Source organism: Pseudomassariella vexata (assembly GCF_002105095.1).
Source record: "Pseudomassariella vexata strain CBS 129021 chromosome Unknown BCR38scaffold_26, whole genome shotgun sequence".
Classification (NCBI taxonomy): Eukaryota; Fungi; Ascomycota; class Sordariomycetes; order Amphisphaeriales; family Pseudomassariaceae; genus Pseudomassariella; species Pseudomassariella vexata.
In genome coordinates, this window is record NW_024467981.1 from 217,022 (window position 1) to 241,142 (window position 24,121).

The 24,121-nt window shown below is 52.0% G+C and overlaps 9 protein-coding genes across 9 annotated transcripts; 5 read left to right on the forward strand and 4 right to left on the reverse strand.

The window, feature by feature from the left end:
- Positions 1–2,879: 2,879 nt before the first annotated feature.
- On the forward strand, positions 2,880–3,476 carry BCR38DRAFT_356571 (uncharacterized protein; the record flags this gene model as incomplete). The annotated part of the gene is made up of 2 exons (XM_040857028.1): positions 2,880–3,314; positions 3,405–3,476. 2 exons carry the CDS (start codon positions 2,880–2,882, stop codon positions 3,474–3,476), a joined length of 507 nt encoding a protein of 168 aa, XP_040709737.1.
- Positions 3,477–3,978: 502 nt separating this feature from the next.
- On the reverse strand, positions 3,979–5,083 carry BCR38DRAFT_479055 (lactam utilization protein lamb). Its single transcript, XM_040863129.1, has 2 exons — positions 4,837–5,083; positions 3,979–4,757 (listed from the first exon to the last, which is right to left on the reverse strand). Exons 1-2 carry the CDS (start codon positions 4,962–4,964, stop codon positions 4,073–4,075), a joined length of 813 nt encoding a protein of 270 aa, XP_040709738.1. The 5' UTR covers positions 4,965–5,083; the 3' UTR covers positions 3,979–4,072.
- Positions 5,084–5,296: 213 nt separating this feature from the next.
- BCR38DRAFT_469689 (monoamine oxidase) lies at positions 5,297–7,271 on the forward strand. The gene is made up of 2 exons (XM_040862819.1): positions 5,297–5,846; positions 5,908–7,271. Exons 1-2 carry the CDS (start codon positions 5,523–5,525, stop codon positions 6,979–6,981), a joined length of 1,398 nt encoding a protein of 465 aa, XP_040709739.1. The 5' UTR covers positions 5,297–5,522; the 3' UTR covers positions 6,982–7,271.
- Positions 7,272–7,479: 208 nt separating this feature from the next.
- On the forward strand, positions 7,480–9,836 carry BCR38DRAFT_461938 (putative sodium/proline symporter; the record flags this gene model as incomplete). Its single annotated transcript, XM_040862583.1, has 5 exons — positions 7,480–7,770; positions 7,879–8,190; positions 8,244–8,415; positions 8,472–8,750; positions 8,803–9,836. 5 exons carry the CDS (start codon positions 7,480–7,482, stop codon positions 9,834–9,836), a joined length of 2,088 nt encoding a protein of 695 aa, XP_040709740.1.
- A 1,406-nt stretch (positions 9,837–11,242) lies between these two features.
- On the forward strand, positions 11,243–15,409 carry BCR38DRAFT_461939 (putative urea amidolyase; the record flags this gene model as incomplete). The annotated part of the gene is made up of 6 exons (XM_040862584.1): positions 11,243–11,257; positions 11,429–11,484; positions 11,540–11,659; positions 11,711–11,984; positions 12,063–15,102; positions 15,177–15,409. 6 exons carry the CDS (start codon positions 11,243–11,245, stop codon positions 15,407–15,409), a joined length of 3,738 nt encoding a protein of 1,245 aa, XP_040709741.1.
- Positions 15,410–16,082: 673 nt separating this feature from the next.
- Positions 16,083–18,339, forward strand: BCR38DRAFT_123499 (fungal-specific transcription factor domain-containing protein). The gene is made up of 2 exons (XM_040853492.1): positions 16,083–16,307; positions 16,376–18,339. Exons 1-2 carry the CDS (start codon positions 16,174–16,176, stop codon positions 18,201–18,203), a joined length of 1,962 nt encoding a protein of 653 aa, XP_040709742.1. The 5' UTR covers positions 16,083–16,173; the 3' UTR covers positions 18,204–18,339.
- Positions 18,340–18,398: 59 nt separating this feature from the next.
- BCR38DRAFT_452132 (uncharacterized protein) lies at positions 18,399–19,743 on the reverse strand. Its single transcript, XM_040861506.1, has 3 exons — positions 19,193–19,743; positions 18,760–19,095; positions 18,399–18,597 (listed from the first exon to the last, which is right to left on the reverse strand). The coding sequence occupies exons 1-3, from the start codon at positions 19,466–19,468 to the stop codon at positions 18,493–18,495; spliced, it is 717 nt and encodes a 238-aa protein (XP_040709743.1). The 5' UTR covers positions 19,469–19,743; the 3' UTR covers positions 18,399–18,492.
- A 1,125-nt stretch (positions 19,744–20,868) lies between these two features.
- BCR38DRAFT_356680 (glycoside hydrolase family 5 protein) lies at positions 20,869–22,203 on the reverse strand (the record flags this gene model as incomplete). Its single annotated transcript, XM_040857038.1, has 3 exons — positions 20,869–21,089; positions 21,154–21,458; positions 21,518–22,203. 3 exons carry the CDS (start codon positions 22,201–22,203, stop codon positions 20,869–20,871), a joined length of 1,212 nt encoding a protein of 403 aa, XP_040709744.1.
- Positions 22,204–22,699: 496 nt separating this feature from the next.
- Positions 22,700–23,841, reverse strand: BCR38DRAFT_356637 (glycosyl hydrolase; the record flags this gene model as incomplete). The annotated part of the gene is made up of 2 exons (XM_040857035.1): positions 22,700–22,795; positions 22,855–23,841. 2 exons carry the CDS (start codon positions 23,839–23,841, stop codon positions 22,700–22,702), a joined length of 1,083 nt encoding a protein of 360 aa, XP_040709745.1.
- Between the last annotated feature and the right edge of the window lie 280 nt (positions 23,842–24,121).

Genomic DNA, 24,121 nt, shown 5'->3' on the forward strand with positions numbered 1-24,121 from the left:
GTTATCTGCAAGGTCAAGGAATAGCGGAGCTATGTGCCAAAAAGCAGCCGAGCGATCGAATAATCGTCGAAAATTAACATTCTGATACGTGACCCCATGGGGGGTTGCCCTATAGCTAGAGATAAGATAGATAAGAGCTATAAAAGAGCTCTGCCAGGCCAGAATAGCTGACCTGGCCATCCTTTCCCAATACAAAAATTCACACCCCATATGCACTCGCATCACATTCCTTCAAAGGAGTAGAAATCTCCTGAATACACCAATTAGAATCCAATTCCGTAATAGCCTAGTCGTAGTTACCTTCCGTAGTTGGATATTTACATATCTTGCGGCGCGACCTTAATGTGACGGTAATGTGACAGTTCGGTTTGATGAATTGATTGTTGTATGTGTTCTCTGTGATCTACTCTGCAGAGAGATCTTATCTTAACTAAGTACTAGTAGTAATCACGCAACTCTTAGTAGGTCACGTAGACCCTTGTATCTAAATAACCCCTTAGTCAACTACCCTAGCTATTAACTATAGGCCTGAGCACATCAGATCGGATCCTCTGGATTGATGGTCTACCCCTAGAGTCTGACGATATCGAACCCCCCACCATGCTAGCGCCTCAGTTCATCGACCTGATCGCGAGACCTGGTGTACCCGCTCTGTCCTTGATGCGAGTGCATATGGGGTGTGAATTGTTGTATTGGGAAAGGATGGCCAGGTCAGCTATTCTGGCCTGGCAGAGCTCTTTTATAGCTCTTATCTTATCTATCTTATCTATCGCTGTAGGGTAACCCCTATGGGGTCACGTATCAGTCCTATTTCTGCGAGTTGCACCATGGTGAGGAAATGCCGCCTGGAAAACCATCGTCGGAGACTCAGGGGCGTGTTTTCGTTAGTCCGCGCAATAATACGGCAGATGATTGCGTTGCTGCTAACTCAATTCAGTCTGACGTTGACCTACCAGAGGCGTGTTTTGCAAGATTGGATGGGACAGTTGATTGCTAGGGTTAGACGATGGCCATACTGAAGATCTTGTTGGCTTGGTTTTGTATGCGGTTTTTGCATCATCGATGGAGTGCACTGGATCGATGATCAAGAAACCAAGGTGCTCTTGAGATGCTTGATACAAGTGCTGCAGAGCGACAAGTCCAAGGTGAATGTAACGACGACATGGCCGTATCCTCGCTTGAGGGAGGAGATGAAAATTGAGGAGATGCTGTGTATAGACACTTTCGATAAACTGTAAGATGCCAGAAAGTTGTATAACGACGTGTTCCAGGCTAAGTTTTAGCAACTCTGATGCTTTGAGTTACTAAAGGGGTCGTAACTGCAGGATATGACAAGTCCGCCGCGTATTCCGCCTCATTCTCCACATTCCTCGATGCTGAAGTGCCTCATCCCCAAAACATGCCTAGCCCCGATACGATATACCTCCGCATCAGCTCAAGGCCATCATCTACACGACGCATTGCTCCCTCTCCGGCATTCCTTCTATCGTCTATTATAATGACACTTAGGCGATTGGTCAAAATGGAAATTTCTCCCCAGTCATGAGAGGAAACCGAGCCGCGGTACTCCACAGCGACGGCGAGGGATGAACGCTTGCATTGGCACGCCACAACAACTTCTTGGTAGTTGAATTGTTCGTTGTTGGAGTCGCTGCACATGTTGGTGCTGATGGTGTGATTGCGGGAGTTGAGCGATGACAAGCTAAGGGATTTGCGGATAACGGCCATTGGACTCATAGCAAGAAATGTACCACTAAACGACAAGAAAGAACATATTTATCCATATATGCTGCGAAAACCCTCCATTACTTCGCAGTCTAGAGAGTGGTGTTTCACTTTATAGGTGAGCAAAAGTGGAACAGGCCGGATTTGATATGAAAAGAGCCTCGAAACATACCATATTGCATCAGATGTGGTGAAAAGATGCCGTTCGAAAGTCGGGTCATTCCGGTAAGCTGACACCACCCTAGAGCGATATGAAAGGGAGAAAAGAACGAGGCATAATATTAGGCTGAAACTTCACCTTTTCATATTCCAGAGGCCGACCAGACAAACGGTATAAGTAGGTGGAACAGTCAGGTTATAGCTATCTGCTACACCGGCATACTGGGGGATTCTAAGGTAGTCTAACGTTGATACGCCGTTTATTCTGTTTCTTACTGACCTACGGTGCCCGTCTAAAAGGTAATCGGTGATGTTGTATGTTCTAGCTATTCCTAGCTTTCCTCTCTACGTTTTACTTTCAGCTCTTTGTTGCTCTTTCGTGCTCGACCGCTAATTTAGGGTTTCTAAATTTGCTCTATTGCTAGCAGTCATGAGGTACAATTTTCTGTATTTAAGGCCCTTATGGCCACCTTCACTCCACTCCTTTGGCCTTGGGAAGATCAGAGACACATTCAATCCTATGCCTTGTTATAGCTTGCAATAAGTCCAATACTACTCATTGAAGAAGAGATTTTGCTTAATTTCTAAAACTTTTGGGCCTAAAATCTTTCACATGAAATCCCCTTTCAGAGCGCTTTGCAGCTGACGAGACGGAACTCACTTAACAAGCAGTGGTTTTACAGGTGTAGGTAACGCTGGAGCCGCTGATTCCTGACACGGAGCCCAAGTCTTCCCATAATACAGTACTCATTTGAAGCCTCGTTGAGCCATCGCGACAATCTGATACAGAATCTCAACCGCAAAGCATGCTGGCCAATGGTAGACGGCCTTGAGTGCGTTCTGCAAAAGCCACGTCTCACTGCATGAGCAGGGGGTGGATTTCCCCAACACCGATTGTGCGACCTCCGAAAGGGCGAACAAAAGCCTGACGACTTGCGTTTTCCAACATCCCTCTCGCCATCAACCCAAACAAACCCAACCTGCTATCCGACAAAATGGTGAACCTTAACTTCGCCTACACCGGATCCATAAACCCCACCGGCGCCTCCCCTATACTCACCCAAACCCAAGTCTGGGCAGGCCTGCAGCGCAAAGTCAGGCACGCACAGGAATTCGTCCCCATAATACTAGAGTGCAAGGTCACATCCGAGGAGGAAGAAACCGCCGAAACAGTTCTGAAGATCGTGCGTGAGGTGAAGTTCGCGCCTGGCTCGGGCCCAAAAGCCGACGAGGAACAGGTGCGAGAGGTGTGTCTACATTATGCGCCGTGCCGGGTCGATTTCAAGCAGGAAGATGGGACCACCATCTCCAATATCGTGAGCGAGGGACCGGATGGAGAGTTGATGATGACGTATGCGTTTGAATGGCGGCATCCGGGGATGAAGGAGGGGAGTGACAAGGGGAATGAGTTGCTTGAGAAGTATAAGAAGGTGGGTTGAATCTTTTTAATGATATCGTATTCCTTCGGGTTTCATTTCTTTCCTGTTTTGACAATACATATGCTGATGTTGAAGTTTCAGATGGCGAAGATGGCTGTTGAGGGTAGCATTGATACTATTCGTCGTTTAGTTCGCGAGGGGGAAATTAAGTAATGAGCTGGGACCCGGACGAGGTTTGTGTGTTTCTTATGGCTTGCACGCAGACTATTTCCTCTATAATTTGATTGGGTTCGCGGAGCTGCATAGCTGCCTTCCTGCTCTGCTTGATAACCGAGGCTGTTAGATGTGTTGCTGAGAAATTTACTACGATGTAGAAGTCGTATCAAATTGACTTTGTTACTGTGAAACTGGAAGATGTGCTAAAGATTCTTACCCTTTGGGGATCATATGCCAAGTCATTGCACATGACATCTGTTCAGAGACACATTATGAGAGCTAGCTGGGTGCACATGGACGACGTGGCTTTTTAGCAGAAAACAGGGTATTCCGTTTCCGTAAACATCTAGTTTGGAAGTATCGGCCAGCCACACCAGGGAAGGAAGTGTATGGTGATGTACACTAAGGGGCATCTTTCTTGGGATTTCATGATTTATTTCCAGTTAATCGGAATTTGTGTTATCAATCTCATAATTTTAATCGATTCCTGAAACAAGTCTTAAAATCAAAATCCAGGAATCCATAGAGCAAGCAATACTATAGCACAAATTGCAGACTTGTCACCTCACTTCACCTAACCCAACCTACAAATCTCAAACAAATCCATTCGCTCGATTAAAGTCATCTACCACCTCTCTCGTAGCCCTCACAATCTCCACCGCCCCAGGCGAATCCGAATGACAACATATGGTAACCGGATACTCCTTAACCTCCAACTGGACCGTCTCTCCCGTAACCGCCGTAACCGCCGTCTCCTCCAACTGCTGTCTCACATGCCTCTTGACATCCTCAATCTTCCAAGGCTGCTTCTTACGATCCACAATCAAACTCCCATCCTTCCTGTACTTGACATCTCCATAAAATTCGGCCCAGAACTCGATGCCCAGCTCATTAGCCGCTTGCTCGAAACACGTGCCTGCTAATCCAAAAACGGGGACTCCCGGTGGTACGCCTTTGAGCACGGCGCGGGCGATTCTGATGTCGCGGCACATCATGCCGTAGAGCACGCCGTGGGGTTTGACGTGGTGGAGTGGGACATCCGCCTGGGAGAGGAACCCCTGCAGCGCACCGACTTGGTAGATGATATTGGCGGTGTGTTCTTCGGGGGTGAGAGTCATTTCGCGGCGGCCGAAGCCTTGGATATCCGGGAGGCCTGGGTGAGCACCGATTTTGATATTGTGAGTTTTGCTGAGGTGGACGGCTTGGGACATTACCAGGGGGTCGCTGGTTAGGGACTTAGTGGGCATGAACAGCAAGACAGCAAGAACCAAGAGTTGGCTGTGAGAACACACCTTGCACTGATGATTGTTAGTAATTCATCTTTTGGGGTTGATTTCTGAGCTTGAAGGGGGCTTACTGGAATCCGCAAGCTATGTTGGCATGATCTATCATGGGGATTAACTCCTCATCTGGACCACACTTGTAGTTGCCATACGCCTCCCCGAGGTCGACATTAATCATTGCTTTGCACTTGACAGGGGCCATGATTTGCTGAGTGAAATAGAAATGTTCTAGTGTTCAGTCCGAAAAGTGCTTGATTCTGTAAACTATATAGCTAGGACTCATCTCCTGGTTCTTAATATGCATTGGGGCATTTAAAGTAAAGTGAGATGAGAATACCGCGACTATTCGCTGTTGCACAACTGACGTCAATACCACAAGACATTCGACGGTGGCGGAACCGATGATAAGTGGACCGGCTTCACAGATCCAGGGCCTAAGAAAGATCGGAGCCGATGAGCGAACCGGAAGGTCGATTCGATGCGGGTAAGCGGGTCAAGATCTGCATCGGCTTCTCCGCCTGACAGCTACGACCACTGAGAGGAGTCAGAAAGGTCCCAGAACTTGACGTATAGCCCACTTGGGCTGAAATAAAACAAACGAGACCGCAGTCAGGAACTCAACACCGCCACCGTCGGTTCCGGCATGGAAAGCCAACTTTACCGCAGCGTGGAGGAACAAAACCCAGTGTCAGTCCTACATCCCTTTCCTCTCACAACATCGCATCATCTGGTAAAGTCAACATAATTCGAGCTACTCAAAATGGACTCCATCGACGTCGCCATCATTGGCGCCGGACTAAGCGGCCTTCAAGCAGCGACAGACCTGCAAGCCGCAGGCTTTTCATTCGTCGTTCTCGAGGCGCGGGATAGGGTAGGAGGAAAGACATGCTCGATACAACGGGCAGACGGAAAAGGTGTCCAGGAGCTAGGCGCGGCGTGGATTAACGACACGAACCAGGAACGGGCGTGGGCGCTGGCGAAGAAATTTGGATTGACACCCATCACGCAGAACATCAAGGGAGAGGTTGGGTTCCAGGATGTGAATGGAGAATGTCATAGTTTTATGTACGGCGAGATGCCCAAGGTAAGTCGGCTTCGGTTGTGGCTGAGAACAGAGGGGTAAACCGAGTGTTAATGGTGTATAGTTCAGTAAAGTCGAAAAGCAAGACGCCGTTCGAATTCGGGATTTAGTCGAGGCCGCAACTCTTGATCCGGCAAATTTCATTGGAGCGAGAAGGGCAGAACTGGACTCGATAAGCTTCGAAGAGTTTATCCGGGCAGAAGGGGCATCCAAACGCGCACTCCAGACTGCTTGTATCTGGTTCCACGGCATGCTGGGAACCGAACCGAGCGAAGTCTCCGCACTCTCGTATCTCGAGATGTGCAGAGGCGGGTTGGGAATCATGAATCTGCGTAACGATGGAAAGCATGGAGCGCAGTACCTCAGACTCCGAGAAGGAACACAGTCTCTTGCTAATGGCTTGGCGAGGGAACTACCCGCTGACCGCATCAAACTGTCCTCGCCAGTAACAGCCATCACGCAGCTTGGCAAAGAACGGTACGGCGTGACGCTTTCCAGCGGCGAGGTAGTCTTCAGCAAGAAAGTCATCGTCAGTATCCCAAGCACAACATACCGGAACATCAAATTCAGCCCTCCTCTGCCTCCCCAACGACAAGCCTACGCCACGGCGGTCAGGTACGGCTGGTACGTCAAGTACCTCCTGCTCTTCAAAACACCATTCTGGCGCAACGGATCACGCTGCGGACTTGCGCAGAGCTTGGCCGGGCCGGTGTCCATTTTCCGGGATACGTCGGATGACGGGACGGAGAACTATGCGCTTACGTGTTTCATTGGGTCGCGGCCGGGTAGGAAGTGGAATGCACTTCCGGAGGCGGAAAGGCAGAGAGCCGTGTTGGAGCAGATATCTCAGATCTTTGGGGTGGACAGTAAGACTCTAAAGGATAACTTCATTGAGGCCTTAACCTCGCCGTGGATGGAAGACCGCTGGGCTGGGTTCGGGTGTCCGGTTCCGACTACGCCGCCGGGTGTGTTGGGGAACTTGGAGGGGAACTTCTTGTTTGAGCCGTTCAATGGGGTTTACTTTGTTGGAACGGAGTTGACGGACGAGTGGAGGGGCTATATGGAGGGGGCGCTGCGTAGTGGTGCCAGGGGTGCAAAGCAGATTCTTGATGCGTTTTCTGAGGGGTCCAAGTTATGAGGTGTAGATAGGTTGGGTACGATTTCGTCCTATGCCTTCGAACATGTTAACGCTAACCCCTTTTCTATTCCGTCTGCCCAGACAATGTATGTTAAAATGCTTCCAAAGCCTGGATGAGTGAACTCAGCTCCGACTTATCAGAGCCCGATTCCCTACTTTTTCAAACCCCGATATTGTTGTCTAGGTTGAGACGATAACAGCGGCCACGCATGGTTGCGGACCCGACAAATGCAAGTTGGCGAATTTTGCTCTTTATCAGACGGTTACCCCAAATGACATCAGGTCAGCCGATATGCTCCAAACAGGCCGACCCAGAACCCGTGATAGTGTCTCAACTGGTAGTGATAAGCAGGGACGTCCCTAGACATACAGGGATAATGCATGGTTCGTGGCCTTCCGTCTCAAAATGGGACAGGAAGAAGTTTCTACTCATCCAGATATATGAGTTCGTGATGGTGTGTGATCAGACAACTGTATTCCGTAATACCTACGCCCATCATGTCTTCAATGGAGGACATATTTCAGATCCCGCCCCCTTTAGGGCTAGGCGTGGGCTATGGTATTATTGTCGGCGTTGGAGCGCTCTTCGCCGTTGGCATGTCGTTGACTTCATGGGCGCTGAGCCGGTACATGAACGAGGTTCAGGACTCAGAGATGTTCATGACAGCCAAGCACTCGGTCAAGACAGGGCTGACGGCGTCGGCGGTGGTGTCGTCGTGGACGATTGCAGCGACGCTGTTGACGTCAACCGCGTATGGGTATGATTATGGGGTCTCGGGACCTTTTTGGGTATGCATTTCTTTTTCGTATCCTTTCGACAAGAGAGAAAGAGACGCGCGGCCACTGAAACATAGCCAATGAGATGTGAGATGTGATGAAGAGACTGACGCCACTTAGTATGCTGCGGCAGCAAGCGTCCAAATCATGCTCTTCTCTGTGGCTGCCATTGAGCTCAAGCGTCGCGCACCGAACGCGCAGACATTTCTACAGGTGGCCAAAGTGCGGTACGGGACGGGGGTTCACGTCGTTTTTTCATTATACTCCTTCATATACCAGGTCATTGCAACTGTGAACCTGCTAGTCGGTGGATCTGCGGTCTTTGCAACCATGACGGGCGTCAACCGCGATGCGTCTTGTTTCTTGTTCCCCATTGGTGTGGTTATATATACCTTGGCTGGGGGAATCAAGGCGACATTCATCACGGACTGGGTAAGATGAGTTGAGAGGAAATGGTGGTGCGTAATTTACTGATGATTGAGTAGATCCACACGGTGATCATCTACGTTATAATGCTGATGTCCATATTCGCCGTCTACGTCACATCCGATGTGATCGGGTCACCGGACAGGATGTGGGATCTTCTACACGAAGCGTCCGTTTTACATCCCGTTGACGGCAATGCCAGTGGGTCATATTTGACCATGAGGAGTGAAGGCAGGTTTGATCTGATACCACCCCAAACGAGCGTTCATGTTCTGACCCGCAAATAGGGGGTGGCTTCATCGGCCTCGTCTTCGTAGGCGCCGGTTTTGCCGCTGCGGTCGATTCGCAGCTCTTCCAAAAGGCCATCGCCGCCGATCCCCGAAGTACATCGAATGGCTACATCCTTGGTGGAATATGCTGGTTCGCCATCCCCTTTGTTCTCGCATCGACATATGGTCTTGCAGCAGCAGCGTCCGAGCACCTCCCCCAATGGCCAACCTACCCAAACCGCATGAATGTGTACGAATTATCTTCGGGGATACCTATGCCTTACGCTGCATTAGCAAGTAAGTCAAAGATCTCCATTCCGAGCCTGTATTCAGTACTGACCATGTACAGTCATGGGCAAGGGCGGGTCCATCGGTGTACTCCTCACGGTCTTCATGGCTGTCACCTCCGCCATGTCATCCGAGACTGTCGCCACCACTGCGTTGCTCGCCTACAATCTGTACAAAGCCTATATAGACCCCAACGCGACCGGCAAGCAAATCATGACCTTCTCGCACTGGGTCACCCCCGGGTTCGGCATATGCACAGCAGCAATCGCCGTAGGGTTCAACCACGCCGGTTTCTCGGTCGGTTTTCTTGTCACTGCCATCGGCATCTTCGTCGACTCGGCTATTATCCCAATGGCGTGTACCATCATGTGGCGGAAGCAGTCCAAGGCGGCGGCCATCATCGCACCACTATCTTGCTCCGTGGCGGGGATTTTGGCGTGGGTTTTGACGGCGTATACGCATTATGGTGTGGTGAATATTGCGTCTCTGTCTGCAAATTTGCCCCTAGTGGCGGGCAACATGATGGCCTTGTGCGGACCGGCCGTGCTCACACCCCTAATTACTTTTACCAAGCCAGACCATTTTGACTGGACTATCCTCAAGACGCAGATAAAACGCGGTGATGACGAACATGTCACGTTGCATGGGCACGCCGTGGAGATTCGGAATGCGGAGGCACATGGTGCATTGATGCACAATTCGGCTGAGGAACGGGAAGAACAGGAGGCACTGCTGAAAGCTCGGAACCGATCCATCTACATCAGCCTCTTCCTCACCCTTTCATTTCTAATTCTGTGGCCAATTCCGATGTACGGATATAGCTACGTGTTTACGAAGACGTTCTTCAGGGGATGGGTTGTGATGTTGTTCCTGTGGGCCTTCTTTGCGGCGTTGACGATTACATTACTACCGATTTGGGAGGCGAGGGGTTTATTGAGAACGGGGTACTGGCACCTTACAAAGCGAAAGAGAGTAGCCACGGGCGTTCCCGATATCCTGGATGGTACAGAAGCGAGGAAAGAGAGGGAGGATGTGGCTTCACGCAGCGTTCGAAATGGGCATGTAAATGGGAACAATGATAGAATTATGGAGTAGTTCGCCAAATTTCAAGAGACATGGCTGGGGGACGGCATCCATAAAATGGAAGCGTTGCTAATAATGACGAGGCAAAATACAACTACATGACTGAGAAATAAAAGCGACGGGGAAACAAGAGAAAGAAGGAGTACTATCCCCAACTAGGTTTACAGGATATTCTCAGTAAGACCTGCCAACTTGCGAAGCACACGTCTTGATTTCTCGAAAATGATCAACAGCCGCCCCTACGGCGGGACCACCGTGAAAGAATCATCTAGCTAACTTGCAGTATGGCACAGAATCAACCTACCCCGGGCAGTATCGAAAATCTAACCTCTCGGGGGACAGACTGTCTACAAAGGGGCACGCATATACGCAGCGGGACAGTGCAGGTAACGACCATTGACAGTCAACTACTCAGCCATACCTCAAAGGGCATACGTGTCGTGTAGTAAAGTTAGGCCACATTTGGGGTTGTCGAGGGGTGTTGGAGAGGACCCGTGGTGAAAGTAACGAAGGAGGCTAGGATGATCAAGTGGATAAGATTATTCAAGTGCTGGAAATAAAACTGGCCTTCGCGATATTTGACGATAAGCCACTGTAGTGTTGAGGTTTTCAATTTCACAATACAGGGAGATTCGGCTAAAGCAATCGGAGTTTGCAGAATTTGAGACTATGGGATCGCTTCGGCATGCGAGGTAAGATAGAGACAAGACTGACAATAATACAGGTGTATTTTTAGCGGACGATAATGAGCGGGTCAGCCATCAAGCGCCGGAAAGCTGGGTTCTGGTCAACTGGGATGTGATCCGTTTGCTCCAACATGAGCATCGAGAATTTTATCGTCGCTGGACTTTGTGACGCAACCGGAATGTCTGCATTAGATGACTATCGGCGTCCCCTATCAGTCCAATCACATATGCATATGGTCATGTTAGCGAACACTTACAACATGAATGTTTCAAAGTGAAGTGCTTGCGCAACTGGGGTCATTGAAGACATCCCCAACTTCCAACAAACCGATGGATGGAATAACTACATGCTTGCTCTCATAATATATGAACCACTATGTTATTCATGACTTCCATGTCTTCAATTCTTCAAATAAAGCAAATCTTGCGCCTGGACGTCGTCGGAGCCGAACCACCCCTGTCATGACGCTTTTGTGGACTCTCCGAATCTGGGGTTATCGGAACCGCTCCCGATTACATGCATACTTAATACAAAGTAGATCCTCCACTCCCACGTTGTGACCCTACTCGTGCCAGATGTTACTCCAATGTTGTCTTGCATTACATACCCCAGCCCAGCCTTATCATGGGACGGCGGATACCAATCCTTGGGTCTTGTAATTTGGGGGACTGATACGTTGTTATCATACTCCAAAACCCCACGATCATACACCTCCAACTCATCTTGGGGCAATGTCGTACATGAGCGTCTGTTGTGACATTCTACTCTAACCTCTGATAATGTCGTATCGGATAAATGCATGACCATGTCATCTTGCCCTGATGAGGGGGGCGGACACCGTGATGCGTTTCTCGCAGCAGATTGCATATAGATTCTCATGAGTAGAATCAACTCATGTGACAATGGAATCTCTCAAGACGCTCTTGATTGCCAACCGTGGTGAGATCGCTGGACGAATAATCCGGACGGCCAAGTAAGAACACAGGTTCGTCTTACCGATGCTTGTGATGTCTAACGCGTGAAACCAGACGTCTCGGAATCCGCACGATCGCAATTTACACCGAGCCCGACTCGGCAGCCCAGCACGTGGCACAATCAGACGAAGCCCATCTGCTCGAGGGTGATGCCACATTAGCTTATCTAGACGGGTTCGTGGTCCTAACCCCAATTACTATACCTTACTAACACACATACTCAAGAGACCAAATCATCGCCATAGCCAAAGCCACAGGTGCTCAGGCAATTATTCCCGGTTATGGATTCCTGTCGGAAAACATGTCCTTTGCGCGTGATGTGGCAAGTAACGGGATCTTATTTGTGGGCCCCGACCCTGGGAGCATCGAGTGCTTTGGGCTGAAGCACCGGGCGCGGGACTTGGCTGTTTCCGCGGGAGTTCCAGTCGTGCCGGGGACGGAGGGTTTGTTGGGGAGTGAGGAAGAGGCTATTCAAGCGGCGGGAGGGCTGGGTTATCCGGTGAGTTTTGTTTTCCCATGGCTCCCGAAACTCGGAAGTACATTTCAGCAATTGGGTTAACTTGACCTACGCGTCTAGGTAATGCTCAAAGCTACTGCAGGCGGAGGCGGTATGGGTCTCCTCACTTGCTCCGATGAGGACGAAGTCAGAAACGCATTCAAGACGGTTCAATCGCGTGGCGAAGCGCTCTTCAAGAACGCAGGGCTCTTCATGGAGCGGTACTACCCCTCTAGCCATCACATCGAAGTGCAGGTTTTCGGCAACGGCCAGGGGAAGGTCATTTCCCTGGGCGAGCGGGAGTGTTCTATTCAACGACGGCATCAGAAAGTGATGGAAGAATGTCCCAGCCCGTTGGTGGAATTGAAGAAGCCCGGGCTCAGAAAGGAGCTGACGTCTGCTGCTGTACGACTCGCGGAATCGGTGAATTATGCGTCAGCGGGGACTATTGAGTACCTAGTCGACGACGAGACTGGCAACTTCTTTTTCCTGGAGATGAACACCCGGCTGCAAGTCGAGCACGGGATTACGGAAATGTGCTACGATGTCGATATCGTCGAGCTCATGCTGCGGCAAGCCGACGCCCAGATTCCTGGAAAGGGTGGACTAACGGCAACTGAACTCGATGATCTTCAAGCTCGATGTCTCGAGCCAAAAGGCCACGCAATCGAGGTGCGGGTGTACGCTGAGAATCCCGTTCGGAACTACGCGCCCTCCCCCGGTCTACTGCAGGAGGTGAGGTGGCATGAGATCCCGTCAGGGACGACTCGGATTGATACCTGGGTTCAAGCCGGGATCACAGTTAGTTCGAACTACGATCCACTGCTGGCCAAGGTTATGCACCATGCCCCGACTCGACAGCAAACAGTAGAAGAGCTGGCGGAAATCGTCGGGAAAAGCTCTATTTGCGGACCGCCTACTAATCTGGACTTTTTACATGCCATCACACAAGACGAGAAATTCAGGGTTGGGGACACGATTACGAAATATCTCGACACCTTCGAGTTTGCGCCGCCGGCTATTGATGTCCTGTCAGGGGGTTCCTACACTCTGATTCAGGACTTCCCCGGCCGACCGACTATCGGAAGGGGTTTCGGCCACGCTGGACCCATGGACCCCGTGGCTTTCCAGATCGCGAATGCGCTCGTTGGAAATCCGCTGGGGAAGGAAGGATTAGAAATCACACTTACCGGTCCAGACCTCCTATTCCTAGGGGATGCCATAGTGGCTTTGTGCGGTGCCCCTATCCAAGCTACGCTGGACTGCGACGAAATTTCTATGTGGAGCCAGACATCCATCAAAGCAGGCCAACGCCTCAGCGTCGGCAAGACGCTTTCGAATTCCGGTTGTCGATCTTACTTGGCTGTCTACGGCGGGTTCTTGAACGTAGCCGAATGGTTTGGCTCCAAGGCGACGTGTCCCATGGTTCAGGTGGGCGGTTACCAAGGCCGCCAACTGCGGTCTGGTGACTTGCTCAAGATTGCTTCGGCGAATGTCCTGCCAAAAGTCACAAGTGGAGTTGTCATGCCTGCAACAGCTATCCCCCAGTACTCCGCGCACTGGGACGTCCAAGTCATGCCAGGCCCATACGAAGACGGCTACCTCCTGGACGAGCACGTCGACACCTTCTACGACACTACCTTCGAAGTATCCCACAACGCCGCCCGCGGCGGGATCCGACTGATCGGACCCAAACCAAAGTGGGCGAGAGCGGATGGGGGAGATGGAGGAGCGCATCCGAGTAATGTGATCGAGTACGGATACCCGATGGGCGGGTTGAACTGGACCGGAGACGAACCGGTCATCTTCCCCGTGGACTGTCCTGATTTTGGGGGGTTCGTGTGCAGTCTGACAGTTGTCAAGGCGGATTACTGGAAGGTGGGACAGATGTGCGCGGGTAACACGGTTAAATTCCATCGCGTTAGCTTGGAACATGCGCTGAAGTGCCGTCGGGCTCACGACGACTTTATCGACAGAGTGGCCAAAGCTGTATGTAAGGGGACTTTCGATGCGGTGACTCCGTTTGCTAGTCACAGCATTGCAAAGCCTGCAGGTGCACGCAGCCAGGAAGTCGTGAAGGTCCTCAAGGAGACATCATCCCGACCCCTAGTATCCTACCGCCAAGGAGCCGATGACTACCTCCTCGTTGACTACGGCTACGGATCCTTCGACCTGAACCACAAATGCCGCACCACAGCGCTCAATCGCGCCCTCCGCTCCCACGCCACAGGCAAATTCTCTTTTACCAAAGACGGAGGTCTCCTCAGTACCGTCGGCTGTGGCAACTCCCTCATGATCTACTACAACGGCCTCCTCATTCCACAAGCCGAACTCCTATCCCACCTCATCACGCTCGAAGCCAAATTAGGAGATCTCTCTTTCGCCATCCTGGCCAACCGAATCTTCCACCTGCCCCTGACCTTCACCCACCGCAAACTCACCGAGTCCATCGAGCGATACATGGCCAACCAGCGCCCCTACGCCTCATACTTACCAGACACCTTCAAGTTCGTCGCCGATAACAACGGCATTTCCGTGTCCCGGCTCAAAGAAATCTACCTAGAAGCCGAATTCGTGGTCATCGGCGTCGGCTTCTTCATGGCCCTCCCCGAAGCCTTACCAGCCGACCCGCGACATAGACTCAACGCACCCAAGATGAACCCCTCACGGACGTTCACACCCGAGGGCACCGCCTCGTGGGGCGGATCTTGCCTAGCGGTTTATCCTGTGGATTCACCGGGGGGTTACATGCCGACGGGGATGACTATCCCGGGGGTGGATGTGCTGGGGTACAAGAGCGGATTTAGTCCCGCTCAACCGTGGTTATTTGAGGATATGGACGTGATTCGGTTTTACGAGGTGACTGAGGCGGAGTATGATGGGGAGATGGCCTTGTTCCGGAGTGGGAGGTACGAGTACCGGATTGAGGAGTCGGGCTTTGATATGCGGGAGCACAATAGGTTGTTGGAGGCGACGAGGGAGGAGGTCCAGGGGATGAGGGAGAGGCAGGGGAGGGTGCAGGGGGAGATGGTGAGGCTGGAGCAGGAGTTGTTGGACCGGTGGGCGGAGGAGAAGAAGGAGGGGAAGGTTTCGATGGATTACGTACAGGCGCTGTTGGATGGTGAGTCCTCACTCGAGCCTCGTCTTCATCTGCAATCCCCAGTCAGGTTTCCGCATGGTGCTAACACGCCACAGACCCAAATATCGAAGCCATCGAGGCACCCGTCAACGCCAATGTCTGGAAAGTCCTGGTGTCCGAAGGCGAGACACTGAAAAAGCACCACGTCGTGACCATCCTCGAAGCCATGAAGATGGAGATCAACGTGCTGGCCGATGATCGGATGGTGGGTTCCACCGTGGAAAAGGTCTTGATTGCGCCCAATGACATTGTGCAGAGCGGGAAGCCGCTTGTGCTTGTTCGGCGATGAGGAGCTGCCGACTGTGGAGCGGCACGATAACTCAGGCAGCAGAGATTTGAGATGGAGATCGAGATTGACGACGAGCTCAACTGTAAGAGATAGCCGACAGCAACGATTGCCTGCCTGGACGAGATTGCTCAATTGATAAAGAGGAACGTTGCTCCCGATTGTCGTCTTTTTGATATCGAATATCTCTCCCATGAACCAATCCCATTGGTTCAACGGCCTACTCCGATCCAGGGGTTTTCTCTCTATCGTGAAGCCATTACAATTACCTCCATAACGGTTACTTATCATTACTTATCAGCCCCCACCGAGTGGCACCGACTCCCCAGACTTGGGATGTCACAGACTAATAATAACCCTGTCAGTTTTCAAGTTCCCCCAAATCATTCTTCAAAACCGCTGTCAACATGCTGCAACCCCCCCCCGCCCCTTGTCTTATCGCGGAGACCATCCCGACATACCAAGGCATCACGAATGCAAGGTATCATGTGGAGAGAAGCGGCCTCGTGTCCGGCGAGCTTGACCCGATGCTGCAGCACCACAGTCCCACCGGCCCGGCAGTTCGCATTGGCTCTTGATTTCTAGCAGTTCCAATCGTCAAATGAATGCGGGATTGGGTGTGGGCATTACACAATGGCATTACGCTTGCGCTACTCCGAAAATGCGACGAGGGTTCTGCGATACTTGATATACCCTCTGGCTTTTCCGTCGGCTCCTGAGTTCTACCTCTAGTCGTGGCCAATGACACCCGGACACTTTTTTTCTTCATGATGGAGCCACAGCGTCGGAAGCGACAGCAGCGTAAAGCGTGTGATGTGTGTCGGAGGAGGAAATCAAGGTGCGATGTGGTTGAGCAGGGAGGGCCTTGCTCGGTGTGTATCAAACTCAAGGTGACTTGCCGGTATGCATCTCCTCGTGGTCATCGTCGTCCATCCTCTCTTGCGGTCCTTACTGAACGGTCGTCATCAGGTCAACAACGGACTGGGAAGCGCTCAAATCCAGACCCAAGAGCGCCGAACACCGACATAGACACAGGCACAAGCCCTCCACTTCGTCAACGGCAGACACCATCGAGGTGGCCATCACACCCGGCGGCTGCGAAGACTCATTGCTGTCACCCATCGCGACCACACCGCCGACAGCAACCACGCGCCGCCTCAGTGTCGTCTCGGACAAATGGACACACCTGGGCTCTCTCGCGCGCAGCTCGCTGGCGCAATTCTTCCAGTACGGCATCGGGTCAGTGGAATGGCTCGTCTTCGACGTCCACTCGCGCTTCCGCATCGCCTACGTGGGAACCCCCGTCTCGAACCTCTCGCACCTCGTCGGCTTCCGTCAGTCCTCCCTCAGCCCCGACGACAGCAAAAACAACCTCCACTACCCCTACCCGCCCATTCGGCCCAGCCTCCCCTGGAAGCCTGAAGACGGCATCTGGGGACTGAAGGGCAATCTGGACATTGCTAACGACATTTCCTGCTTCCCCGCACGCGATATCCGCGACAGTCTCGTCGATGCCTATTTCTCACGCGTCAACCCGGGGTTCCCTGTCATCGACGAGACCCTCTTCCGAGCCCAATACGCCGACCCGCACAAGCCGCCTCCCCTGCTTCTATTCCAGGCCGTGTTACTGGCGGGCGCGCATGTGTGCGACCACCCCCAGATCGCCAGCTCTCGAGCTGTGGTCAAGGGGATCCTGTTCCGGCGAGCGAGCATGCTCTTCCACATCCGCCATGAGTGTGACCGGATGCACCTCATGCAAGCCGCTCTGCTCTTCACGTGGCACCTTGACGACGCCGATACCGTCAGTGGCGGGAGCTACTACTGGCTCGGCGTAGCCTGCCGCATCGGTTTCGGTCTGGGCGCCCACCGCGACGTGTCGTCGGACGCAGCAGGCCAGTTCCCCAACGCAGACAGGAAGATCTTCCGCCGCGCCTTCTGGACGGCATTCACCTACGAAGTCTTCTCTGCCCTCGAACACGGACGCCCCTGTATGGTGAGCTTGGACGACATCGACCAGCCCGCCTTGATGAAGGAAGACTTCATTGAAAGCAGCGCCGGTGTATTGAACGAGAACTATCAGATGGATTACCTCCTCCGCAACATTGAACTGAGCTGCATCGCCCTCGATATCCTCAAGCTCAACAGCCCTTCGCTTTCTTCTGCGCCAGACCGTCCCGACCTAGCCTCCATTGATGCCCGCCTCGCCCTCTGGGCCATGGGTCTCCGCCACGACTCCAGTTTCTGGTCCTCGGAGCTTAAGCTCCACTACAATTTAGTTCTACTCCATCTCCACCGCAACATCCACAGCACCGACAGCCCACGCGTCCATGAAAGCTACGGCATATGCAACGACTCGGCCCAAACCGTCATCAGCTGTCTCGAGGACATTATTTCGAACGGCACAACCGGACAATGCCACTTCCCGGCCATCGTGGCCCTAACCGCGGCGGGGATCCACATCGCCAACGACGTGAAGTCCGCCGTGGGGAAGCGATCCTTCCTCACGGCGCTGAACGCATTGGATCGACTATCGAGGTTGCTCCGCTGTGCGAAGGAGGTAGCGGTGTACTGGCCTTCGGCTGAAGCGGCGCATCGCATGTTTGAGGGGATATACAACGAGTTTGAGGCGAGGATCGCGAGTGAGATGCGGAGTCAGGATCTGAAAGGGGGCAGCGGCAGTGGTGGTGTGTATCAGGAGGGTATGATGAGTCCCGATTGGAGGTCCATGTTGGCTACGTTGCCGTACCCCGCGACTTTGGGGGCTGAGGATCAGGACTGGATGAATTTGGAGCATTGATGATTAGCGACTATGGGGGAACATTTCCTAGCACGACATGAACAAGTACGCGGTTAGGCGTTTGGGATTGGATATACACTGGGTATTGTTTACGGGAAAGCAAACAGTGCCAATTCCTTACTGATATATATCGCTGCAGAGCATTGTGGAAAATGGGAATGTTATTCGGATATATCTACAAATGATTTATTTTCCATGTGTCACGGTACTTTTACAATCCTAAGCGGGCTGCGATCTCTTCAAACTTATGAGGCATCACTCACAAAACATGCATGCCCATGCCGGCCCATCATGACGACTTCTCCCTCTCAGCCTTCATTTTCAAATCTTCCTCCTCCGTCTTTGGAACCTGCACCATCGTCGGCACCGTCACCGCGTTAAGCTTTCGGAAAGCCTGCACATTCAGATCATTAGCGCATCAGCACATGTTTACTCCACATAACACATATCCTACCAGGGACGGCCACCACCAGCTCGCCCGACAAAACGCCCACCAGATGACCCCCACCCCAATATCCATCACTCGCCTAAATAGAAGAAGAGAAAACCAACTCACCTCCGCTACGCCGCCCTCAGGCAAGTTTCCATTCCACTTATCCTCCACTTTCTCAATCTTGCCATCACCGTCGATATGAATCTTAACCACGGAGTCCATGATCTTCTCCGTCTTCAGTCCCTTGACAACATATTTGTTGCTCAAGTCCATCACTATAGGGTTCCCTGCCGAGGTAACCTTATGCGACTGAATGTGGATGGGCGAGAAGACGGCGGGGAGACCATACCATTGCGCCGCGAACTTGTCGTATCCGGCGGCGGACGTGATGTTGTCGGCGAAGATGGCGTCGCGGTGCCAGAGGGAGAGATGTTTCAAGGTTGGATTGCCAGAGAAAAGCTAGGAGTGTCAATCAGGCTGATTACGTTGAGGTAGGTTCAAATAGGTCGAAAAGAGTTTGATGAGTGGACATATAGAAGCAACAAAGAGAACGAACATCTAGTATACTTCCTACCACCACTTTTTGCGACTCTGACAGCTTCACCCCTGGGGCCTCGTTGATCGGCTTGTTCTTGATGTCGTATGACGAGAGTGTTGCGGACGTCGCGTCGGCGTTTTGTTGCGCCTGGGCAGATGCTGAAGGGGTTCCGGTCGCCATTATTCTAACCTTCTGTTGTATAAATCCGAATAGAGTTCTAAACGTGGAAGTAGATCGTCCTGTACTTCGAAGAGCAGATGCGGAGGTTTGCACGAAGTTGGATCGGGAGAACATGAGGAGATTGTTTTGGACGAAGTGAAGAAAGTTTGACGAGACAATTATCGAAATAAGGCATATTAAAACACCAATGGCTACGTATTGTCGTACGGCTGTGTTCGAATGGCATCATGGCGCTCTGTCGAACCGTCATCGAAGACGCGTTGATGGATGGCGCGTTTTCTTGACGTCATGACATTGAAGAAAGGTTAGCCGTCGCACAGCGCACACTGTAACGCGGAAAGCAGCACCAAAACCCGCTTGTAAGTCAACCTCCGTGACCTGATATTCCTGCCTCTCATATTTCATGGCAGTTAGAATGTTGTTTTTTCGGTTGAATATCATTAAATACTATGCATGTCTGCCTCGTACAATGATCATCAAAAACCGCTACACATCAAAACGCAAGCGGCTGGGAGGCATCGCTTTGTTTAATGCTACACGGCATCTTGGAAAGGCAACCAAGCATACCCAGTTATACCTCAAATGGGACAATCTGTGATGGATTCGGCGTATTTCCATAGTTTCTTGGATGATTGCTAGCTTTTCGTAACAGGATTGGAAGATTGGAACCAATTCTCGATCTATCAAGGCTATGAAAAAGACTGAGACGCAGTGTAAGAAGATACATTTCTATACACCAGTATTTCTGCAACGTATATTGATACTTGCTTCTCGGTGTGGCTGGAAATCGGTTTTGTCTTACTGTTATCCAAGAGCCTCAAAAGCTCTCAATGAAATGCATCATGCATGATTCAATGTGCTTGAGTCAATTTTCCGCTGGATTACACTAATTCTTGTACCTCGTCATGTTACCCTTTTACCTATATTGCCTACAGACGCCGTCTAGTCACCAACCAACCAACCCCAAATACCTTTCAGTCACTTAAGCCCCTACGCAAGTTCCTTCCATCCCACACTAGCAGCGACCCAACAGCCAGTCAATCAATGAATCAAATACAAGCCCACCATTTGTTACCATAAATCTCAAAATTCCACATGCGGCTGCGTCCAGAAGAGCGCGTTCAAGCCGTGCCAGGAGAAGTACAACACCGAGCCCAGAGTTCGATGCGCCGTGCTGAAGAGAATGGATACCGAAGTGCCAAACTACTAGGAGGGCAAGGCGCTGGAAGTCTTCACGAAGTGTGCTCCCGACGAGAAGTCTGTCGCCAGCGAGAACTAAGCCCCTCGGAGCGAGGCTCTTTTATATGATGGATTTGATGGGAGTTGCGGATGGTCGAGAGGGTGGGCTGAATGCTCCCTATAGAGAGATGAACTCGGCAGAGTTGAGCCTACGCCGGAGTCTTTGAGATACATTTACATTCAGTAGTCAACTATATACAGTGAATTGGTAAATCGGGTACCGACAAAACTAAACCTCTCGGCTATCTCGTGATCCCCGCCTGTGCCCTGTCACTTCAGGCCGCATTGGCCGCTTTGATATCCGTAATGTGATCCGCAACCATGCAGTCCCAGTTGCCCTGCTTGTAGTAAACCGTGTTGCCGTCATCCGAAGTCTGCGAGCCAGAGCTGGGAAGCGTGTCGCCGTACTGCCAGAACATGTCGGCGGCGATGCCGTCAGTGGCTAGGGCAGCGTCTTGCCAAGGGTTCTCGATGGTGCAGTTATTGTTGCCACCGTCTGCCAGGGTTCAGTAATTGACACGTATAAAGTGAGCAGGGCTTGGAAATGAGATGAAACTCACATTCTTCCAAGAGACAGGGCTTGCCTTCTGCAGCGCAGGCGGCTCCGTGCAACTCAACCCACGGGGTGCCCCAGCTGTAGTCCTGACCCCAGCTGTCGGGGTACAGGTGCAGGGTGGCGAAGTCGAGGGTGGTGATGTTCATATTGGACCTCCAGGTGTAGCCTCCAGCCGAGGTGGTGTACGGGTAACTTCCATCGTCACCGTCGAGGGGACCGAAACCCTCATCGCCCATAGTCACCATGTGGTTGGAATCTAGAGACTTGATGTACGCCGAGGTGTTGGCGGCCCAGTTGTAAATGACGGATCTATTTCATGTTAGCGTCTGTCACGGATGAAAACGAAAAGTTCGCAGGTGCAAACTCACACATCACACCCATCACATCTAGGCTCATTCGCCAACTCCCAAGCAAATACGGCAGTCGATTCCGAGTACCGGCTCACAACGGCTTCAATATAGGCCTGGTACTGGTTCTGTGCCACCAAATTGGTATACCAAGTTGTCGCATCCCCCCCAAACGCCGAGGAGTAAGCTGCAATACCTCCATAATCACTCCAATTGTTGACAAAGTTGATGATAAGCTTCAACCCATTCGCCTCCGCAGCCTGGACAACGTAGTCGAGCCTCCCCAAGCCATCAACGCCCGTGTTGATCTCAGAACCTTCGGCAGAGAGGTACTGGTACCACACCGTCCCATCGGTAGGCTTGGTGTTGACATCGTTAAAGCCCCACACTCGCACAATCTTCATGCCCGAGGCTGCAATGTCAGAGAAGACGAGGTCGACGTCGCCGTTTTCCGTCAGGAAGCCGCACCAGTAGCAGTTCGTACCCGCGAAGTACTCGGATACGCCATCAATATCGAAAAGGACGCCATTGGTCTTGGCGAAAGACGAACTCGCGCTCGAGTTTGACGGATTGGTGACGTTGCTGCTGCTGACTGTTGTCGGTTGTGCTGCGACGGCCGTGGACGAGGTCGTGGGAATTTTGCTTCCAACGCACGAGGCCGACGCGGCCGTAGCCAGCGACAAGAAGGCGGCTGTCAGATTCTTCATTGTGGTGGTTGATCAGATCGACATGCGCCAGAGTCTTCTGTCCATCGCAGAGCCGTGGATGCCTGGCCCGTTATAAGTGAAGCCATCATTGCTCCCCTAATCCCGTTCAAGATCCTGCGTATAGATTCACAATTCTCGAATAAAGTCAAGGTGGAGATTTCACGGTCGTCATGCGATGGTTGTCGCTGTTGAAATGTTTCACCACCCCTGAATCCCCCCAAGTACCGCATCGGTCGCCAAGCCAGCAATCCATGTTCCTGGGCCAGATACATCCCGGTAATTAATTCACACCCGACTCGACGTTTCCGATCAATGAGAAAGGAATTGTTCCAACGACTCGTAAAAGCACGGGATTCCAGATTAGACTGTCTCCAAGAAGAAAGACGTCCCGCGGTATGCTCCATTCCATTTCCAAGTTCGCATGAACGCCCGACTGTTTGGAGCTTGGCGGCTCCGTTGCTTCCGGGTTATCCGTATCTATGGCAATTACATTGCTTTACACATTATGGCTTCTCTCCACCTCGAGCGACGCTAGCACAAACGCCGCAGACCCAAGCACGCTATTGTAGTCCAGAGACTGTCCGACGTAGTACTGTAACTGCTGTTAGTGCGGTCCAAATGCTGAGATGCGCACAAGTATAGTCAACTCACCTCATATGACGCTGTTGAGTTCAGACTGCACACCGATACCGTCCCGTTGTACCCCAGAGTCCCATCCGCTTCCCGGACCGCAAACACACTCGTCAAGTACGTATGCGCTCGCGCTGCAACAGTCGGGGCCTCGGAGTCGGTCGCGAGGTATCCCAGTCTCACGCCTTTAAGTAGAGCGTAAGAGAACATGGCACTTGCACTGGACTCGATGTAGTTGCCCTCACGGCCGGGCTGATCCAAAACCTGCCACCAACCTCCTGTCAGCGGGTCGACGGCATCAACCAGCGCACCAGCGAGGTCCTGGAACATATCGAGCAGCCGATCTTTATACTTGGCCGGCGAGCTCGGAAGGAGGTCTAGGGTGTCCACCAAGGCCATGGCATACCATCCCAGACTCCTGCCCCAAACGTGCGGACTCGAACCCGTTTCGGGGTCCGCCCAGACAGCCATCCGGGTGGCGTCGTACCCATGCACCAAAAGCCCCGACGAAGCGTTCCGGCAGTGCTGCCACAGGAGATCGAGCTGCAGTTGCATGTCGTCCAATGCCGTCAGATTTTCTGTCCCGTTACCTTGTGACGGTAGTGCGGAGATGGTGTAGAATGGCGCAAGTGAGAACATGCCGTCCAGATAGCTCCAGTAGGGGTAGACGTAGTACCACAGCCCACTCTCCTCATTCCTGCGATTCAAATCGATGCTCCGGCGCAGCGCATCCGCCGCATTGCCATATGTTGTGTTGCCTGTCTGTTCGTAGAGAGCCAGCAGCGCGTTTCCGTTGGAAAGCCGGTCCATTGGGTACGACAAGGCGTCATAGGTAGCATTCTCTATAAATGGAATAACGGAGGCGGCGCTGGTTGTGATGTATTGCTGCACGTCGTCATCGTCGGGGTATTGCTCGATGAGCGCTGTAAACGCCTTTTGCGTGAATCCGGTCTGGAGGAGTTCCGAGCGTCCGCCTGTGCCCGTCATGATGCCTTGGTTGCGCGACATGATGCTGTATGCCATCCATGTCGAGTACTTGGTGCTGTTGCCTTCTACCACTGCGGTTGCTGTGTCACAGCACAGAGCCAGGGCGGCAAAGAAGAGATGGACACGCATTCCGTTTCTGATTGGGCAAGAACTTCAAAGTTGTCGCCGGTATAAAGAGTTGCCGGTCGACGAATAAGATCAGACACAAGACTCGGGATAACACATAGGCAATGGCAATTGAACGAATGTGTTGGTTGCTTTGCCGGGGCGAGGTCTCCCTCACGGATGTCGCAGAATTCGT

What these genes read in the sequence shown, in the direction of transcription:
- BCR38DRAFT_469689 (XM_040862819.1), top strand. Translation starts at nt 5,523, where the DNA reads ATGGACTCCATCGACGTCGCCATCATTGGCGCCGGACTAAGCGGCCTT. An exon ending in TGTACGGCGAGATGCCCAAG is followed by an intron (nt 5,847 to 5,907) that starts GTAAGTCGGCTT and finishes AATGGTGTATAG; the next exon opens with TTCAGTAAAGTCGAAAAGCA.
- BCR38DRAFT_123499 (XM_040853492.1), top strand. Translation starts at nt 16,174, where the DNA reads ATGATGGAGCCACAGCGTCGGAAGCGACAGCAGCGTAAAGCGTGTGAT. An exon ending in AAACTCAAGGTGACTTGCCG is followed by an intron (nt 16,308 to 16,375) that starts GTATGCATCTCC and finishes GGTCGTCATCAG; the next exon opens with GTCAACAACGGACTGGGAAG.
- BCR38DRAFT_452132 (XM_040861506.1), bottom strand. Translation starts at nt 19,468, where the DNA reads ATGTTCTCCCGATCCAACTTCGTGCAAACCTCCGCATCTGCTCTTCGA. An exon ending in TGGTAGGAAGTATACTAGAT is followed by an intron (nt 19,096 to 19,192) that starts GTTCGTTCTCTT and finishes TGACACTCCTAG; the next exon opens with CTTTTCTCTGGCAATCCAAC. An exon ending in CTGAGGGCGGCGTAGCGGAG is followed by an intron (nt 18,598 to 18,759) that starts GTGAGTTGGTTT and finishes CTGAATGTGCAG; the next exon opens with GCTTTCCGAAAGCTTAACGC.
- BCR38DRAFT_479055 (XM_040863129.1), bottom strand. Translation starts at nt 4,964, where the DNA reads ATGGCCCCTGTCAAGTGCAAAGCAATGATTAATGTCGACCTCGGGGAG. An exon ending in AACATAGCTTGCGGATTCCA is followed by an intron (nt 4,758 to 4,836) that starts GTAAGCCCCCTT and finishes GTGTTCTCACAG; the next exon opens with CCAACTCTTGGTTCTTGCTG.